The sequence below is a fragment of the Poecilia formosa genome, unplaced genomic scaffold (genome assembly GCF_000485575.1).
Source record: "Poecilia formosa unplaced genomic scaffold, Poecilia_formosa-5.1.2 Scaffold401, whole genome shotgun sequence".
In the NCBI taxonomy this organism is placed as follows: Eukaryota; Metazoa; Chordata; class Actinopteri; order Cyprinodontiformes; family Poeciliidae; genus Poecilia; species Poecilia formosa.
Window position 1 is genome coordinate 195665 of NW_006800340.1, and position 20571 is coordinate 216235.

The following is a 20571-nucleotide window of genomic DNA, read 5'->3' on the forward strand; positions in this document are numbered from 1 at the left end:
AGCAAAAACAAACCCCTTGAAAAACAGAAATAAAAAACAAGATGATGAGCTCGGTTAAAACGTGCCAGCCAAGGTTTGGCTAATCAAATTGATTAGGAAAATGAAAATAAGCGAACGTAATCAGACATAAATGACAATAAAATATCTGATCCCTAAATATCCGAAAGATGACTGACAACACGTGAAAGCGGATTAGATTTGGAGGCAAAGCCGTTTCGCATTTCATTGTTTTATTCATGTGAACCTCTTGAACTCTTTGTTTCTGCTCTGTGTTGGCTGGAGAGTCTGCAGCCACACTGAAACTGCTCCCATATACTCATGGCTGTTCATACTTTGCATTACATTACCTTCATCTGTTTCAGCTTAGTGTCACGGGCAATTCTTATGCCACTCACTTCTTACTGTGAGGATGTTTTTTCCCCACATGTAATCTTCTTCACTTCATCAATTTGCTCATCTGTGTTTACTGACCTGATTAAAAACTGTGTTAATCACCCCTGTTTGATTACGTATCCTCTGACAGGTGTCAGGATTTGTCACATACAACGTAGGACATACAAAGACCAGACAAGTCCAGACAAGAGACAGAGACAACAGGTGGACTTAAATACAAAGGGAGGGTAATCAAGGGAACGAGACACACCTGAGAACAATCAAGGGCTGACAGGACAACACAGAGACTCCGGGAAATGGGACTAAACACAGAAAATCCCAAAATAACTAAACAGAAAAACACGGATCATGACAACAGGTTGTCTTTTATTTAGCTTTAAAGCGGTGCTACTACACATACTGGCTGATTAGACCAGAGTCAGAGTATTCTAGAATATAAAAGATGCACTGAAAATCGATCACTCATACTGCATTAGCAGGGGCTTTACAATTATAAAAAGTGTAGTTGTATAAGTGTGCTTGGTCTGACTTAAGAGATTTTTGCCTTCATAAAATCATATTTTGATGTTTCTTCTCGTCGTTTACATTTAGAAGATGGCAAGAAAATAAACATTTTGATGTTCTTTTACCAAAAGCTGCTGGAAATAAGTAGGAGCTAACACTTAAACCACAAGTATGAACGTATCAGCTACTGAAAACCTGCAGATTCTTGCTCATGTTCATTCTTGTAGCAACAGCGAATAAAGGATTTGGTCCTCAAACCCCAACTCTCTGCTGGGGGGGAGGGAATGTCCAACATATATTAGAGACAGAAACATGACTGTTTACAATAAGGACAAACTGAAACTAAATTTCTGCAGTTTCAAGGTCTTTTGAAAAGACAGTGTTGGAGCGCTATAATGTCTGTCACTCTGTCAAATATGAATCATCACACCTACTTTAAGTAGCAGAATTTCATTTTATTAGTAGATGTACTCCAAATTGTCTTTTCAAGCCCAGCAGCTGATGAAATTGATCATAGTGTTTTTTTTTTGTTTGTTTTTTGTTTTTTAATCTTCACCGAGTACACAACGTAGGGCATGTACATTAACTTATGCCATTTTTTTCCATTTATATCGGAACTTTTAAAAATGTTCCTGTTGCTAATTAAGTCTCTGAATTTAATTTACAACCTTCACCTGCATGGCTCCTTCTACCTTGTGACAGATGCGTTATATCTAACAGCATTGTTTACAGTGGAACATGTTCAGTTTTGTGTTGGGCATTTTTTGGGCCCTCTGAAGGTGGATGGGAGACTGAACCCTACAGCTCCTACTTGTACAGGGAAAATCCGGCAAGTACTTTAACAACAAAGAATAAAACATGATGTGAAGTTTATACATGCTAAATCAATTATCAATGCTGTCTACACTGATTTAAAACGCTGCAGGCGGTTCAGCAGTTTTCTTTCTCAACGCAGAGACGAAATTTGGCAGAATGGCTAGTCAGAGGCCAACCAGTCCGAGACCAAACCAGTGAACAGCTTGAGGAACAGGAGACAAGCCACTGTGCTTGTTTATGGTTTCCCAACTCATAACTGAGGCGCATGTTTGCTGAATACAATAAACAATATCAAACAACAGTAAAGAACAGATTAAGCTGTTAGGTGTTGGCAGAGGGGATATGGCTAGTTTTTCAAGGGTGTAACCCACAAACTCGACTCTATTGTTCAACTCACAAAAGCATTATTCTTAAAAATGTGGCACCAATTAAACGGCTAAAAATGCTTTTTGTGCAAAGTTTACATGAAGAAATTCCTCGTTTTAGACATCATACTATAACACTGTTTTAGGCTTTCCACCAAACAGCAAAAAACACAGATCACAAGGAAAGTATGTCAGGACGTTTTAGTGGTTTTTGAAATAGTAACCTTTTAGGTCTGCAGTATAACCTGAAAGCAGAAATCCAGACCCAGTATAGTTGCTAGATGTTTCCGTTTCCTCCAGTAAATAAAGGCTACTCTGTGCTGTAATGCACACATGTTTCAAATCAATGTGAAGCCTTTGAAAAACCTATGTATATTGCATATTACACATTAAGTGTAGACATACCAAGGTAAAGAGTTGTAGGAAGTGCCAAACTGCAGGAGGTATAGCGCATAAAGGACAAAGATAAACCACAGGAGCATCATGTGAGCCTTATCCCTACCTGGTGTGGTCGTACACAGTAAATGAAAACAGACCTCAGAGATACAATACACAATGGAAGGTGTCTCTGCAGACAAGATAGAAAATAATTGGGTGGATCAAGAAATGCAACAGACATTTGAAGATCGCGCCAAAAAGCCAGAAGTGGCTTATTGTACCGATATGTGGCTTGGACAGGGTTTGAACCATTAATCAAGACATGTTATTTTAAAATCAAAGTTTAAACCCATGAGAAATAAATCTGTCTTTTTGGGTCTAAAGTGCAACTAATCAGCTCAATACTGGCCGCTGCGCTGAGACCAAGAGTTGGAGGAGAAGCTAAGGTATATTCATAACACACCGTTAATCAACACCTGTCACCACATGTAACTATCAACTCTTTTATTTTCAGGACGTCACGTAAAATCTCCACTGTCCCCCCCTTCTGGAAAATCTTCTCACAATCATTTTTATAATTACTACATTACAGTTTATTCTAGTGCTTGAGCTCATGCCAGTAATGTAGTACTTTATGGAAAATAATGTACCATGCAATCTTAAACCAGTGGTGTCCAAAGTTAACCCCCGGAGGGCTGGTGTGCTTTTAGTTGTTTCCCCGGTTCAATACATCTGACTCAAATGATGGTTCATTAGCAGACCTCCACAGAAGTTTACAACATGCAGAGGATGGGCCATTTAAATCAGCTGTGAAGATTCAATCAGCAGAAATATCTAAAACTGGCAGGACAAATTTCAAATTATTTTATTAGGATTTAATGTGATTTTCCTTCCCGAAGGAGAAACAAGAAAATCTAAATGAAAACAGAATCCAGTGCCACTGACTGTTCTCTGTAATGCATCTGATTTCTGTGAACAAATCGTGGGATAGTTGGGTAATTTTAACGAACAGACAGCATCATGACGACCAATAAATCAACAAAGTTGTTGAGAAGTTCAAAGAGGAGTTAGGCAGCAATACAAACCAGAAATATTTACTCCAAATAAAGGCAAAACATGCAACATTTCTGACATTCTCATTTGTAAAAGAAGAGAAATAAAAAGCCTTTCTGCTCTTCGTTCACCTTCATAATACTGCATCCTTTTTTCTTGGTCTGTAAAATAAAAATCTCTAGAAAATAAATCTCGCGGTTGGCAAAGCTTCAGCTACGTCAATATTTCTGCAGCACATGGCACTTCTAGGTCTGGTTGTAGAAAACCCATTAGGAATCACTCACTTTACCTTCAATCACACACTGCTCTGGAACCGGGATCCGCTTCGCCATGTCTTTGCAGAACTCCCTGATCGTCTCCATATTGTCTCTCAAATGGATGAAGAGTCTGTCGGCTTGCACCTGTTCTGCTTCCTCTCCGTTCTCATCTTTGATCTCAGCTTTTTCCACCTCCTTCCTCTCCGCTGTGACAGACACGGAGTTGTCGCTTGTCAGTTTCTTTTCTGACGGTGAGACTTCATGGCTGCCTGAGGCCTGATTTGACTGAGCGTTGGAAACGCAGTTCTCTGTGCTCGGCTCCACGGCTTCGCTGTCCTCTCCTGTATCTGAGCTGAGGGAGCGCGAACGCGCAATATGAAGAGCCAGGCTCTTTGACCTGTTGAAGACCAGAAAATTAAATGAATGAAGAAAATATCAAACTTAAATGACTTAAACTTAAATTATTAGCGTTGTTTTAACAAAGCTTTTTTGTAAGCTTTTTGGTGACCATACTGTTTGAAAACCAGATTTTATCAGATATAGATGTGCTAATTCTCCTGTTTTAGTTACTGCCACCAATTCCTCCATAGAAATATATGTTTTATTATGGTGTCTTCCAAGAACCCTGCTCTATTCACGGATTTAAAGAAATGATTGGATGCACTGTCACCATCACAAACTAACCTGTTGAATCTCATCTCCTGTCTCTCCTCCTTGGCGCCTTGGCTCAGGCTGTGGCGTCGCTGCTGTGGAGGAGACTCCTCCCCTTCTTCCTCTGTCGTTCCCACATTTTGTGTCTTCTCGTCAAAATTCTGGACTTTTACCTGCAGTCGCTGCTCAGACGTCCCTCGTCCTCGACCAGCGGGGAGAGACCCACCTAAAGCCGGACGCGCCTCTTCCGCCCTGTAAGAGATTTAGATTGTTCTTTTCTGATTGGCAGAATGTTTGGATCCATTCCCGACACAGTTTCTTTGATTTGATATTTTTATTTTTTTAACTTCCAGGTGCCGCATTATTGTGTGTATTTTGTAACTCAAAATTATTTTATTTATAATAAAATATTTATTACAGTTTTGTGTGGTTTTCATACTAATATAATACACACACATCAAACATTTTTTCCAGCTTTGCATGCGCAGCAAACACAGAACAAAGAAAAATCAGTGTGTAGAACCACCTGCATTCAGACTTATTCTTAGCAAGACTGAATATGGTAAGACTCATAGAAATGATCTGATTAGTGCAGACGGCAGACTCTAAGGTAACAACATTCAGTGTTTTGCTTGCCGTCGTTTTCTCATCAACTCCAACCTGCAGTGAAGGGTGGTTTTGTCCTCCAGTCGTCTTTCCAACACTCTGGCTATGGCAGTGAACGAGTTGCTCATTCTGTAGATGTCTTTCCCACAGCCTCCCAGTAACGACGGGTATCTGTCAGTCAGAGCTCTGATCTCCTGCAGCAAGGTGTGGTGAAAGCTGTGCTCCGTGCTGCCCAGCAGGGACACCAGGTAGACCAGTGAGCTGTGGGCATGCATCTGGAGGAAGGGGGCAACAGAAATCAGCAAGCGTACAGTTTGGTAGCAAACAGACACACTTTTAAAGTAGGTACATTACAGGGTATGTTTTAAGAAAAAGTACACTAACAACTGAATTGAAAACAAGATCTGTTTTATAACATCCAGTGTCATAGCTTAGGAATATACAGAGAAACAGGAAATCTCTCTCTAAAGGCATTAGATAAATCTAATAAATCCATCTCTGCAACAAGAAATCGATTTATCTTTACAGAAAAAACAAGGTTATGTTAAATATCATTTTACAGGCATAATGTTTCATGAATGATTGGGATTGCCAAAGTGCAATTAATGTAAGAATAACACTGATCTCATCAAAAGTTAACTAAATAAGGAGTGAAATCCAGTTTCTTACAGTGACACTAAAAAACAAAACTGTTTTTTTTTAGATATGTCTGATGCAGCTTCTGTGAAAGGTTGTTGTATTGTTTAATTAAACTGTGCCAATGGACTTTAATTGATCATAGCTATTATAATACAATTCAATCAGTACTTATTTGTATTGTGAAAAAAAAACCCCTTTAATGTATCTTTCTATTTTGAGAACAGTTCCTGGAAAAAAACAAAAACAATTTTGCCTTGTAAATATTAAAAACATTTTTAAAAGTACTTAAACTGAATAAAGTAATACATTGGCGGTTGATGTTTGTGTTAGTATCAGCTTTTTAATTTGAAGCATGAGATTATGCTGCTAATTATGCTGAGAAGGTTAATTTTTCAGACCTTTTCAAATCCTTTCCAAAGATGTCAGAGTAAAAGTAAAGGTTAGAAGACCATTTAAAAGGAGTTGATCAAGAAAAAAAAAAAAATAACCAGACATAATTACCAAAAACATATTTGTTTGTTCAGATAGATTCAGTCTTATGGTTATTTTCTAATGTTGTTCTTTCTTGAAGTGCCTCTAAAATTGAATCTGCTGCTTTATGGGAAAACACTGGATCTGAATGTATGGGTTTTGCTAAAAAGGTGATTTTAAATGCGATTAGTTTTGCACTTCCAGCTAGAAGGGAGGTCGGCTCTGACAGTGTAAGCTTGAGCTCTTTTTTGTCTAAATCATGATAAACTATAATAAACACAAGCACATGCAGCCAGCTCTCTGCAAGCTGAGCAAGTATAAACTCCTCCATTCTCCGAAATGCGATTTCCTAGCAAGGGGTCTTTGTAATAATATTCATATTTCATCATCCTCTGTCTGCTGTTGTTTATCTCCTGTTCAACCTGCCCTGTGCTGACGCAAAGCGACTCTAACTCCCAAACCAAGACTGAACTCACAGTAATTAGAACAGATGCTAAAAACATAACAATTCTCTCTGGCTGTGATCCAGGTCAGAGTCAAGGCCTTCATGTGGCGATACAAACAAAAACTTTCCTTTAAAAAAAAAACAAAAAAAAAACAATGAAACCTTTGAAACAACTTTTCTTTTTTTTTTCTAAATAAGGCCAGGTATAAAAACAGAGCCAAAATCTGCTTACATATTTTAAAACGCACAAAGTAATGAGTTGAGGAGGACGAAGCTACATCTGGCACCTTTCATAAGCACTCTCTGTAGAGCCATAAATTTATTCACTGATCCCAAAAAGAGTAGAATATGTAGCACTTGACCTTAGACTTTGGTAATATGCCACAAGGATTTGCAGGAGTTTAGCCCATATATGAGTCAGAAGCTCGCCTGCAGCTCAGGCTGGAGGTAAAAAGACTAGGATGATTTCTATTCACGCAGATTGCAGTTTTAATTATCGTTTAAAACAAAACTTTTACATATTGCTTTAAAAAAACAAAACATCAATTCATGAGTATTATGCTACGTGAAGCTTCCCTCCATCATCACACACAGCAAACAATTTGCTGTATAATTATTTAGAAGCACTTGGCAAGGATTCAGCATCGTAAGCATCGGCTTACTTTAGGCTGCAAGAGATCACTAATCAGTGTAAACAGCTTTTTAATTATAAGTTTCTAAACATTGTGGCAGCACAACAAGAGTCAAGAGTCAAATTATAATATCAACTGTCTCGTTTCAGGAGGACACACAGAGAAAATACTTATTACTCTGACATGAGGATTTTAGCCTGGAGCTACGATCAAATCAGTGACGATGTGTTTGGAGCAAAAACAACCAGAAATGCAGCATCATTAAAATCATTTGCAAAGCATTTTATCTCTGGAGAGCTTCTGAAATCTGCATTACATCATTAATTGAATGGCTGAATTGAAATCATTTGTTTATAAAGTGCCTCAAGGCAACACTTGTTGTGAAATGGCTTTATGTAAACTATACTGAATTTAAATGAATATATCCATTGTAGATAAACTATACTACGACAATTATCTCTTTACATCTCAACATCTGTGTCTACTGTCTATATATTTTTATTGTGCTTTTCAGGCATATGCTCAGCTGGGAACCAAATAATCCAATCTTTCAAAAGTATTAGGTTGAGAAACAGGAAGGATTCATATTTTTTGTGAGTTGTAGTGTTTGGTTAATTAACTTTTTAGTTTTTACCTAATCCCATCCAAGACAGGAATCTTTTTAGGTTTCATAGACGTTTTTCATGATGTGCTCTAAGGGAGTAGTTTTAAAATGTAACCAGATATTCCTTTGAACAAAATATACATTTTTCAGATTCGTGAGGGATTTCAGAGAGTGAAAAATAATTCTCCTTTCAGTAAACTGAAACATAATCATCCCCTTAAGAAATCCTGATATAATATTCGACATGTTCATGACACACTGTGTAACTTTAAACTAGTACTTATAACTTACTTTTTGGGATGTTTTTATATTGTCTTCTGGGAAAAACTGAGTATTGGTAACATAAAAACAACAACCACTTCAGCCACGGGGGAGTTATTTATCAGATTACAGACACTTTTATAGAGGAAAACTACTTAAAAATAATTTAAATCATTGGCACAATCCACTGCTGGTCAGTTTGCTGGATACTGCACCGACACTCAAGTGTGGATCAAAACTAATTATTGTAAAAAAGATCTTCAATTTTCATTTAAAGTTTGCCACAAGTGGACAGGAAAGATGCTGGAGAAGAGGTCAGATGAGGTCAATACTGAACTGTCTGGTCTACATGTAAAAGAAGCCAGAAAAAGCCTACACATGAAGCCATCCCTGCTGCAGAGCATTATGGGATGTTGATGTGGTGTTTTATTAAATTAGGCATCTATAGTAATATTTGAAAATATAATGTCTGTCGCTCAATCTGACCTTGAGCTATTTAACAAAAGGGAAATGGATAAAACAGTCTTTTTGTCAAATGTTTTGTGAGGTGGAAAATTTTGAAGATTTTTTTAATTAAAAATGCTAAATAATATATTCTTGCAAAATTACTTATTTCACAAGAACAATACATTAAATTTGAATTATTATAGTGTATCAAACATAGGTCCTTGTTAAAAATAGACTGGTAAGTCATGGATCAAAAGCACATATTTGCCTTATGAAGAGAAAGACATTCACTTTTTCTGGGTCAATTGTTTCTTATCGTCTTGGTCTGCATGTATAGTCCTTGATGTTGCCAGATTTAGGGATTAGCTAAATCCAAATCTGCTTTTGAGTGACCATTATTGGATACCTCTGGCTATACTTATTTAAAAATAAAAATGAAATGAACAAATGTGGTTATGAAAGGAAGAACTATTGTGTTCCACACAGACCTTACAGTTTTAGGAAAAGCTCAGTTTAATTTAATTTTTTAAAAGTCTACCTTTTACAAAAATACAAAATCATTCTGAGAGGAAAAAAACTACACATCCCAAATGACTAAATGCAAATGCTAAACACACAGATATTTATTTGAATACCATTTATAAACCATCAAAAGTCAGTCAAAATTACACACAACGATCCATCATTATATCCAAATTGCTAGAAAGTAACCGGGGTCCAAAAGTCAAACATGAGGAATAGAATGCTCAGATCTGCTTATTTGCGGACCAAATAAGCAGATATGGTGTTATAGTCATTAAGAATGCTATTAATTCAATTGTTAAAACTGCAAAAGATCTACCTTGGAGCTAAATGAAAACTTGGCAAACACTGAACAACACGATAAGTCACTGAAAGCTTTAAAATAAACACATGGTCTCACCAACCCGACTCATGAAGGAGTTCAACAGCATGGAAGAATTATCACTATTATTATTATCAGATGGCACATTTATCTCAAAACTGTTGGACTTTTTGAAAAGCGTATAGTGTTTCCTCACTAGTGATATATTCTGATCTAACAAGCAATGGATCCACACACAGAATCCAGCCTGAGCTCCCTTCAAGGGGGTCGAGGAAGAAAGGGAAACAGTTGTGCAATCGAGAGCGAGGTCATCCCGCGTGCATGTGTTCTTACAAACGAGTGTTTACGAGTGCGCATGCATGCATGCATGCAGGGCACAGCACAAACCCACAGGAGGCATTCCCCACTGCCATCACCAAGAGGCCTCTGCAGGAGCATTTTCAGAAAACAAGTGTTATTTTCCAAATAGTTCCAAGGTGAAGAAAGACGGGACACCGTGGTCCGACAAACCCTTGTGTGCGGGTGTGTGTGAGTGGGCGCGGGTGCATTTGAGGGTGTGATAAAGTTGGGCTGGCGGGCTGCTTGACAAGAAGATTGAGCAGGAAGCAGCTTTTAGAGGAAATGTTGCCCTGGAGAGAGGTCTGTGCGTGTGTTTGCAGTATCTGCAAAAATACCCCGTGTGATGTGTACGTGGAAAGAAAATATCTCATCTGGAGACTAATATGTATTCCCCTGTGGCTAATTTTCCCAAAACGCATTTAAGCTGCGCTAAGTAGACCTGAGAGAGGAGAGAAAGTGGGACCCTAAGAGCTGAATGTCATTCTTCTTCCTGAGACTAAGATATACTTTTTATCCAGAGGAAAACCTTCCCTGACATAAGTGTGTGGTGATTGATTGAGTGCTAAACTTGCCTTTACAGAAATGAGTCAAACATTTGAACAGATTAACTCATATCACACAGAAGATCCTAATCTTAGCCTTCACAACAAACACAGAAAAGTGGACAAACACAGTTCCTGAAATTTATAATGTGATTTTAGCCTCTTCTGAACTCCATCCTGTAACTCATTCATCTAGAGCAGAGAAATAAAGACATGGTAATTTACTTTATCAGATACAGTAGATTCAGGTGTTTTGGCGGGGGAGGGAACTTTTATCTCATGGAGGCCATTTTGGCCCATGTCCTCCAGATGACTGAATCGTGACCTCTGATCTGGATAACAGTTTCTGATCTGTCGAAGGTGTGAGTCTGTGTTTGTTTAGGAAACTTTCATTGACCACAAAGTCAGGTCGTAAACCTTCAGATCTGCCATGTGCAGTGTGAAATGTTGGGTTTCACACTTGGCAGGACAACAAAGAAGAAGCCATGTGATTGTGCATAACTTTCTTCTCCCCTTATTCAATTAAAAACTCGCCTCAAAGTGTTTGTGGTGAGTGCGTTCCTTTTCTAAATGGTGTCTGGAATAAATATATATATATATACACACATATATATATATATGAGGTAACATTTTTAAGGATTTTATCTGACAAACCAACACAGATCCTACAGTACTTTGGAGAACACCCTTCTCTGCAGTTTCAGCTAATGGTCTTTGGCGTTGGTTTTGACATCTAGTGACAATAAAATTTACCCTTTATTCTTTCCAAAAGCTTATTTGTCTTGGCTGGAAAACGTCTGAAAAAATACATTTTTACGTCCTGCAACACAGTCTCAGTCCAAGGGGTTCGGAGGACCTTTTCTTTTAGTGTTGTTGTATACTTAACTCCATTCAATGTCCCATCAACTGTGACCAATGTCCCTTTGAAAGAAAAAAATCCCCACAGCATCATGCTGTCACCACCATGCATCACTAATAATGTGGACGGTGTGTGCATGTCCAGTGTGTTCCACCACACAAAGCGTTTTCCATGCAAGCTAGAGAGTTCAAATTTGATCTCATCTGACCAGAGAACTTTCTGACGCTTCTCCCATTTGTGTGTTGTTGCTGCTTTTTGCAAACTGCAAACAGGATGTCTTATAACTTTCATTGAACTGTGGCTTTTTTCTTACTAATTTGTGGAGTGCATAACTTATAGCTGACCTTCCAGCAGAGTTCCACACCTGAGCTGTGGATTATTGCAGCTCCTCCACAATTAATGCTCTCCAACAAACCTCTGAGGCCTTTACAGAACAGCAAGATCCACAGGTTATACACAGGTGGACACAGCATGAGCTGAATGCAAACACACACCTCAGTTTTCAGATTATCATTCTGCTTTTCACTTCAAAACTATACACTCTCTTGCTTTGGTATATTTTACATGAAATCCTAAAAAAGTTGTGAATTTTGCATCAAAAAAAGTTCAAGCAATGTGAATACTTTAATGGGGCAATGTAGTCCATACCCAAACTAATGCTCATCTAAGCTGTACCAGAGTAAGTCTACATGGGCATTTCACTGGTAACATCACTGTTTTACTGTAAAAGCCTGAAGACATGCCTGAAGATCTTGTAGTATTGTGAAACAGGGCATAAATTAAACATTTTTACTCAATTAGTTCTAGTGATCCTCTCTTTTTTTCTTCTGACAGGATGGTTTCTGTTTCTCCTTTTCTCCAACATGAGTCCCTTATGTAAAAGACCTTAAACCTCTGACATGCTCTCCATTTTGTATCTCTTATATAAATGTAACATCTTGATTGTGTCTCTGTGTGTTTTACCTCACTGAGGATGCCAATAGCACCATGGATTTTGGCTACATGACTGAGAAAGGCAGCAGACTGCTGTCCCACCATCCTTAGCGCTGGCAAAAAGCTGACCAGTGATGAGGGGCTGGCCTGGGAAACATCCACGAGAGCGCCCAGCAAAGCCTCGGTCAGAGTGGGCTCACTCAGGTAACTGACCAGTGTGGGCACATTTGTGCTCAGCATCTGCAGGGATTAGGAGAAATAATAATAATAATAATAATTAAAAAATTACAACAAATATACATCATCAATTCATGACTCAGCTTCAGCGCTCTGCACTAATAAAGCAAACACAAACTCTGAGCTCTGGCTCTTTCATCTGAGATATAAAGGGCGGAGTGAAAAAAAAACAAACAAAAAAACAAAAGATTGCCGGTAGGACTCTCTGAGCAAACTGAATGAATGAGGAGTTCCTGCTCATTATCCGAGCTGATCACACTGGGAGGCACTAGACTGAAAGCCCACGATTGTCTGCTCTGTTGGTGCTCCATAATGAGTCACGTTTTCTAAGAAATACACTAAATCCAACAAGAATTTGTTTCTCAAAAAGACAGGACGACAGCTAAAAATGTTTCCCATATGAAGTATGTTTTATTTTTTACATTGCCAGGACATCACTTCCAGTAAGTGCCATTATAATGCAGAACATTTCACAAGTGCTGTGGTGAACACGGCAACAATCAAACTGCCAATATTTCATGAGCATGTAGTGTATGTGTGTGTGTGTGTGTGTGTGTGTGTGTGTGTGTGCGTGTGCAGTTGGGAGAAAAGAGAGAGGATAAGAATAACTCCAGATGGCCGACGTTGTTTCTCCTCTGAATAAAACTGCATGTTTTACTACTGCATGCTCTGTTGCTGGTATGTGGTATTCCCCCTCCTGTTGATCACAATGGCTGTGCTCCAAAATATGCAGGATAAAAGGTATTCCTGTAGCGCTCGATTTTATGAGCTCTATTTAGCTTTCTAGGGGATTATTCTCAATGCAGCAAACCGAAAGGCTAAATGGTCAACAATCTGACTAGGTTTGATTAATAGGAGTACTTGTTTTAAAATATACATAAAGTAAACTAATAGACTCATTACAGTAAATTCTGTGCTGTTCACACCAAGAACAATATTGGTGTGAAGATCCACAATATTGAGAAATAATGTTCTGAAGTGTAGTCTTTAAGTGCAAGTGGCATTTAGGCCTCATGGTGGACATGACAGCACTGCACTGCCTCGCCTCGCCTCCCATTTCTTCCATGTATTTCAACAGGCATCGTAGATACATGTTGACCATAAAAGTTGTAATATCAGTAAAAAAGAAAGACGATTTATAGAAAAGTCAAGACAAACTGATTCTCTCTCATCATTGCTAGCATCTGTTTTACTTCTCATGTTCCTCTCTTACTTGTCAGGATTACTTCACCTGCCTCCTCCGGTCACATATCACTGCACCTTGTCCAAGATGCCACTATCTTGTCAAAGAGATGTTCAGAAACATTGATATTAAAAGTTGCTCCTGATTCAGAAAACTTCCTGAACTTTCCTTTCAGGTGCAGTGTTCTTGGCAGAAATGACCTCAGTGTGAAAAACTTCTGATGCAAAGCCATGGTGTCTGGACACCCGGTAACCATGTAACACAAGAAGGTTACGATTTCAGGCAGATCTGTCCCTCTGTTTTCTTACACTTTCAATTCAGTTTGTTTTATATCATTTAGACTACCGCTGTAAACTCTCACATGTCCAGTAATGCCAAACAATCTGAAATGTGATATCAAAAACTAACTTCAAAGTTTGCAAGCACAAATCACACCCTTGCCAAAGATCTGGCCGCAGTTTAAATATCACTTGCAAAATCATTTCTGCCATAGTTGTAACAACAACCCAGCTTAACATAGTTACTGTTATTATGCTTAGCTGTCAGTTTTAGTCTTCTGAAATGAATAAAAACAAGGACTTGCAAGTGGATGCTGCTCTGCAACCATCTGAATAAGTCTGATCAGGTGTTGTTGCTCAGGTGTCTCCAGCCGGGGCATCATCGCTGTGAGGCTGCCCAGGTGATGGTGGATAGTGTGTGGCTGTTTGGGGTAGACTGATGGCAGCACACGTAGCATCATGTGGTTACCTGTAACACATGAAGAGAAAACAATAATTACACCAGCACACTCTGCACATAGAGCACAAATACTGACAAAGAAAAGGTTTGGTATTGACGTCGTCCTGCTTTGACTAGAAAAAGCCTCATTCTGATTCAATGTTTTGTTTCGCAGAAACATAAATGTTGCATTTTGCAAGTTTTGTAGTTTCACTTTTTGTGTTCACAATTAACATTAAAGACATGAGTATTTAAGGACATGAATTGATGAGTTTGGAAACACAGTGCAATCATTGCATCTGAAAGACGCAAAAGGATACTTTTAACAATTATAAAGAAAAATCATATCACCTTTATTCTTTTTAGAGATACTTCTATCAATTTACTAGTTAATGCAATGACTGCTGTGATCTTTCTCCTTGGGAACTCTTACTGCTTTCTTTCAGTAATAAAAACTAAAATATTTTTGGGCAGGTTTGAGGATTGTGTTGCTGTGATTCTCCCAACCGAGTCACAGTTTTCTGCAACTCCTCCAGAATTACCAAGGCCACCTTGGGTATATCCCAAGGGCCTGAATACTATCATGCCAGGCACTGTGTTATGTGTTGATCACCATGACTACCAAAATAAGAAACAGGCCACAGGGAAAAAAAAAAAAATCACCTTTAACTTTCCTGTTTATTGCAGTCACAAGACATATGATTCCCAGCTATGAAATAATATCCACTGTTTAGAAATAATCATTTTCCCATTTTATTGTGTTGAATCAAGTCAAGTTGACACATGATCAGACATGAAGGCCTTTGCAAAGTGGCTTACAGGCCTGCAAAACCACAGGATTACACAACAGCCTCTGTGTGACAATAAAACATCTTTAAACGATCCACTTCACTAAACAAAAACTCTTGTTTTCAAAGAAAGGGGGTATTATTGGTGATTTTCAGGCATTTTATATAATAGCTCTAGTATAATAGAAAGGCACGCCGCAAGTAATACTTCACATTCAATGTTTAAATGCAGTCAGATTGTGTGTCAAATAGAGAATGTAGGAGAAAATGGATGAAGTCCGAAAAAAGAGTTTTAAAAAAGTAGTTTATTTTTATAAAACTGACTCCTTTCATGGAGTTGATGAGTATTTATTTGATGGTACAAATATGGCAGAAAATTTCAACCGGTTTTATAGTTACAAAGGCTAATAGAAGATCTGTTGGAGTTTATTAAAAGAGAATTCATTCATTCAAGAACAAACCGTACAAGCTTCATACCGAAAGGCCCTGGTAGGATCAATATTTGGGCTGAGAGGATCTAGTTCACATGTAACGATCCTAACCACCGAGCTATCATGTTGCTCTGTAATCAAAGCAACTGGCACTGGGAAGTTTAATAATTAATAAAACATATTCACAGGTTGTGTGCTCAATTTTTAAGATGAAATGTAACATGACTAAAAAGGATTAATATTTTCCTGGCGCAATGTGTTGCTCAATGCCAAAGATTCAGAGACTCTGTCGTCAACAGATGACCAGGGTTCGAGTCACAGCCTGCATCACTTGCTGCAAGTTTTCTGTCTCCATTTCCTGTGAAATATGGACACTAACGCCACGAAATATGTAAGAGGTACTGATTCTTCTACACAAATTAGGACAAAGCTCATATATGATAGTACACTGAGTAGGTTTTCTTATTGCCCTACAGAGTAAAATATCACAAACACGCCACCTTTACACAGTTCAACACAGATCATCTTAAAGGTTGCCTGTACAGTACAGAGAAAGCTCATAGTAACCACAAAGCTTCAGTTAAAAGACCAAAACGTCTATTCAAAGGTACGTCAAAAGACAGGAGGAGACAGGAGTCTGCACGAAATACTGAGGAAAATTTACAGCCCTCACATTCATTAAGAACAACCTGGCCAGACTAAAACGACACAAACAAATTCAACCTCTTATTTCAGATCCTGCCTAAATCCCTCTTCATCTAAAACAGTAGCATCAAACAAGGTAGGAGACAATAAGCCGAACCCAAACATGAAGAGATGATAAAGGTATTAAAGGAATCTGATTCCAGACTATAAACACAATCAAATATTTAGATTAATATCTGACATGACTGCCTAAATCTCTGGTTGCAATCCAAGAGCCAGAGCGCTAAAAATTAGTTGGAAAACTACTTCCAGGTGTGCAGTCTATGTGATCTAGTGGAAACAATCACTTACCGAAACACAGAATTTTCATACTTTTGCATTCTTGTCCCACTTAAAAGTTTCAGATGATCAAACTAATGTTAATATCAGACAATGATAACCTGAGTAAGAGCAAAGCGCAGCTTTAAGTGATGATTTTGTAAAGGACAGATGTGGACAAAACCAACCAGGAAATGATGTGAAAATACAGATTATCCCTTTATTAAATTGTGAATGACATTCATCCAGATCTAATTCTCGCCTGACGTGTAAAATAAAGAAATTCCTTAGAAAGAACTGACCAAATGGTTAGGAGATGTCAAAATGCAACACGTCATGCCCCAATATAAAAAAAATTAACAACAAAAGAGAGACAATGACATCAGTCTAGGAAAATAAAACAAAAAAAAAAAAAAAAAATAAAACAAAAAAAAAAAAAACAGAAAACCAAAAGGAGTAGCCACCTTACCAAAATTACTGCACCGACAATTTATCTACAAGGTTTCAAACAACCCAGAATGATATGAAAAGCACTGGAAGTTTCACTTGCCTCGGTTACCGTAAGTTCAGTGTTTATAAATCAACAATAACACAGAGATTGGATTAAAATGAATCCATGGGTGAGTTTCAAAACAAAAAAACCCATTGTGGACTAAAAAGAGCACAAAGGCCTGGCTCACATGTCCCAAATAAATATCTTGATTATGCCTCTTTTGGGAAAATATTCCGTGGATTTATGAGCGAAATGTGGAGGTTTTAGAAGCCGGGAGTCCCATTACAACTGGAAAAAATCTAACACAGAATTTCAGTTTTTAGGTTTTGGAGGACTTTACTTTTTTTTTTTTTCTTTTTCTTCGAAAAGTCAGGCTGTTTTGGACAAATTTTATCACTTAGTAAATGGTCTTGGGATGAATTTATGGAGCTCCTTTCCAGTCAAACTGACCACTCAAAGTGCTTTATGCACAGAGTAACTCTTTCACCAACCATCTTGAACTTTCACCAACGTGACCGTAACCCCGTCCCGACCTTTATGAGTTGTTCTTATCATATGAGCCTCAAGTATTCAGACCATGACAAATACCACATTACTCAGCTCCTACTTCCGCTGATTCAGCACTTCAGGTGGCGATGCATTCGGAAGGATCCGATTTAGAAAAAAAAAATAAAAGAACATAGTTGTAAAATGTAAAAATAAAACATTTTGGTTTGTTTAGTGTTGTTTATTATATAAAGAAGACAAAATCTGAAGAGATTTGTTTTATTTTTTTGCTGTCAGCTATGCATTTCTGATCTGTTTTAGTTGGATTAACCATCAATTCATGTGGCAGTTATGTGGCAACAAAAGATAAATATTTACACAAGTCATACACACGCTGAATTCACAGCAAATAGACCCATTTCTTCTCTGCCTTTAAGCGTGTAACATCTGTTTGCCTTCTGCTCTACCTCCCTGTGATAATGCCTTTCTCCCTTTAATCTAAGTAACCTCACTGGCTGAGGCTTGTCTTAAATCTTAAAGTTTAAATCCAATCATTCTTATCCGCTGTGAGTATTTATTTCTCTTCAAAGTTCAGTCAAAAATGTCCATTTTCCCTACTTTTTTTTTGTTGTTGTTGTTTTTTTACATGTTGCAATGCCAGAATTTGGCTGTTATTATGAAAGATTCTTACTGCAGAAACTTGATTGATTTCTTGCCAAAATCCCACAAATAGGAACAGTATTGTTGTTTGATCCTCACGCTTCAATGTGGAACCAATTGAAAAAGTCAAATCCACACTCAGATTTCCCTGCTTGCTTCTTTGTTTTTAGGATAATGAAAACGATGCCCGATTTCTTCTGGTCTTAGTTATACGCTTTCATATTTTCAAGCTGAGGTTTTGGGTAGAAAGTGTAAACATGTCAAAAAAAAAAAAAAAAAAAGATTTTATTGCAAAAGCTAAAATATTGTTTGAGACTCTTTGAGATATGTTCTGTTGTAAAAAAATGATACAATTTTAGTACTGCTCTTTTGTTGCACCGGGGGAAAAAAACCCCAAGCAGAGTATCACCATGGTAAAACACAGAACTCCATCTGAGCTGAACAAATTTATCTTAATCTCATTTCTGCAAAGAATCTGAACACAATATTCATCAGTTCGCCTCAAAAGCTGTTCAGCTAAACCTGTTAGTACAGTTTCGTGCCCCTGAGCAGACAAATTTCATTAAAGCTGAATCATGTGGTGCCCTTCAAACTGTGCAGACAGAGAGAGTCAATCTGTGGCATCAACAACATGTTTGAGGCAACATTTTTGTCACCTTTGCGAGCAGCTTCATCATTAGAATCACTGCTGTGAAATTTTTCACAAATGTATTGTTTAAGCAATGTCAACATCTGTGAAATGCGTGTCGTGAAGAAGTGCCTGGATGCAATAACTGTGAGCTAATAATGAAACTATCATAAAATCAGATTGCCTGTACCTGCAATTCATTTGGTAAAATTTACTGCTTCATCTGAAACAAAGAGCTATAAAGGGTGAAAGGAGCCAAAAAAAAAAGCAGGCATTCACTTTTCTAAGTACAACATTGTTGCAACATAATTTTTTTTATTGTTCATTATCAATTAAATTATGTTTAGTTTATTAATACAGTGCCAATTCATAAAGTTTTTTCAGCACAGTACAAAAAAGGTAATGTTATCCAAATCAATTCTAGTTACCAAATATTCCAGTCAAGTTCAGTTTGTTGCTCAAATTAATTAAGAACTTTTCCATTTAAGGAACCCGGCAGATTGCATTGAGTCACTGACCGACAGCATTCAGCGACAGAGGAACCTGATCAGCTAATCTTTTTTTTTTGTCTCTAGACTTTGATAAGGAGTAGAAATCCCACCAAATACCTGTGGGTGGGGCTAAAAAGACAGGATAAGAGAGGACCAAGGAGTGTGGATGATCCTTAGGAACAAATGGTCAGAGATCTCTCTCTGGAAATGTGTGCAGAAGTATATTAGTGCATTAAATTTCAGAGGTTCTTTAAAGATCCATCTTCTAAAAACTACAGCAAACTCAAAAAAGAGATGCTAATCTTAATTTTTTTTCTTAGATTGCTGTTTCTCGCAACTATACAGAAAAAAAACACAACAAAAACAAAACACGACACTTCTCCGGTTATGAGATCAAGGAACACATGCTTTTCAGTAGGCTTCTGCGGGAGAAACAGAAAAACACCACAAGAAAGACAAAGGCAGAGAGAAAGATGGAGTGGGGGCAGCAGGATGAGTGTTGGCATTTCCCATGAGAAAGTTATTGAGTCAGTTTGACCAAACACAAACGGGCAAACACAGTCTACATTGATTTCCCAGTCACATTGTGTCGCATCAGACACAATCATGGGCCCACAGAAACAACAAGGGTGAGAAGCTGACAGATAGATGTGTCAACATAAACAAACACTAAAGTTTTCAGGCAAACATCTCATCCACAAAGTCCAACAAAAGCCTGCACACCATCTCTGCATGGGGTAAAAGTCTAAATCTCAGCTTTCTTTCTCCCCTCCTGTTATTTTTTAGCTCCCTCCTTTTTTTTTCTCCCTGAGAGTCACAGGAGCAGCAGTTATATCTGATTACACCACACAGCCTACCTCCAACAGAGCATGAGTCATTGCCTCACTCGCAGGCTGAGGCGCTGCTTCTGCCTCAGAGAGCCAGATGTTTGCACAAGGATGGAGATTCAGAGAGAGAGAGAGAGAAAAAAAACTCTTTCCTCAATGGATATTCCCAGTGTGTTTGATCTTTCAATCAGTTTAATAATTCTGGTAAAAACTTTCAATAGTTTTCAGGCGAAACATGCAGAAGATTATGTTAAATAGAAATGCTGATTCAGCTTCTTTTCTTTTCTTTTCATTTTTTTTTTTACCCCCAGGTTTGACTTGGTTCCTGAGAAAAAAAATGATCACTTCAAACTATGTTAGTTCTGAGAAAAAAAGTAAAAAAAAAAAAAAGTTGAGAATATTTTGTTACTATGTGTTACAGGATTTTTGAAAACCTTCATTTCATCTGAGGTAAATCTGGGTGTATTTACACTAACTGAGTAAATTCTGGGAAAAGATTTCTGAAAAAGCTATTTTTTTACCCACCATGGAAATCTACAAATTGTGCAATATATGAAATGTGTGTGTGGTTGCTACATGGTAAATGAAAAAAAGGACAGAGTAAGAACTCTTACTATTCACAAAGATC

The 20571-nt window shown here is 37.8% G+C and overlaps 1 protein-coding gene across 2 annotated transcripts in view; it reads right to left on the bottom strand.

Moving 5' to 3' along the window:
- The window catches only part of veph1 (ventricular zone expressed PH domain-containing 1), a 67276-nt gene that overhangs the window by 15317 nt on the left and 31388 nt on the right, over positions 1-20571 (bottom strand). For both annotated transcript variants that reach the window (XM_007576216.2, XM_016663051.1), the window contains exons 5-9: positions 14043-14206; positions 12070-12279; positions 5078-5298; positions 4451-4669; positions 3799-4163 (exon numbers count right to left, since the gene is read on the bottom strand). In XM_007576216.2, coding sequence (XP_007576278.1) covers positions 3799-4163; positions 4451-4669; positions 5078-5298; positions 12070-12279; positions 14043-14206 — 1179 coding nt within the window. The remainder of the gene's footprint in view (positions 1-3798; positions 4164-4450; positions 4670-5077; positions 5299-12069; positions 12280-14042; positions 14207-20571) is intronic.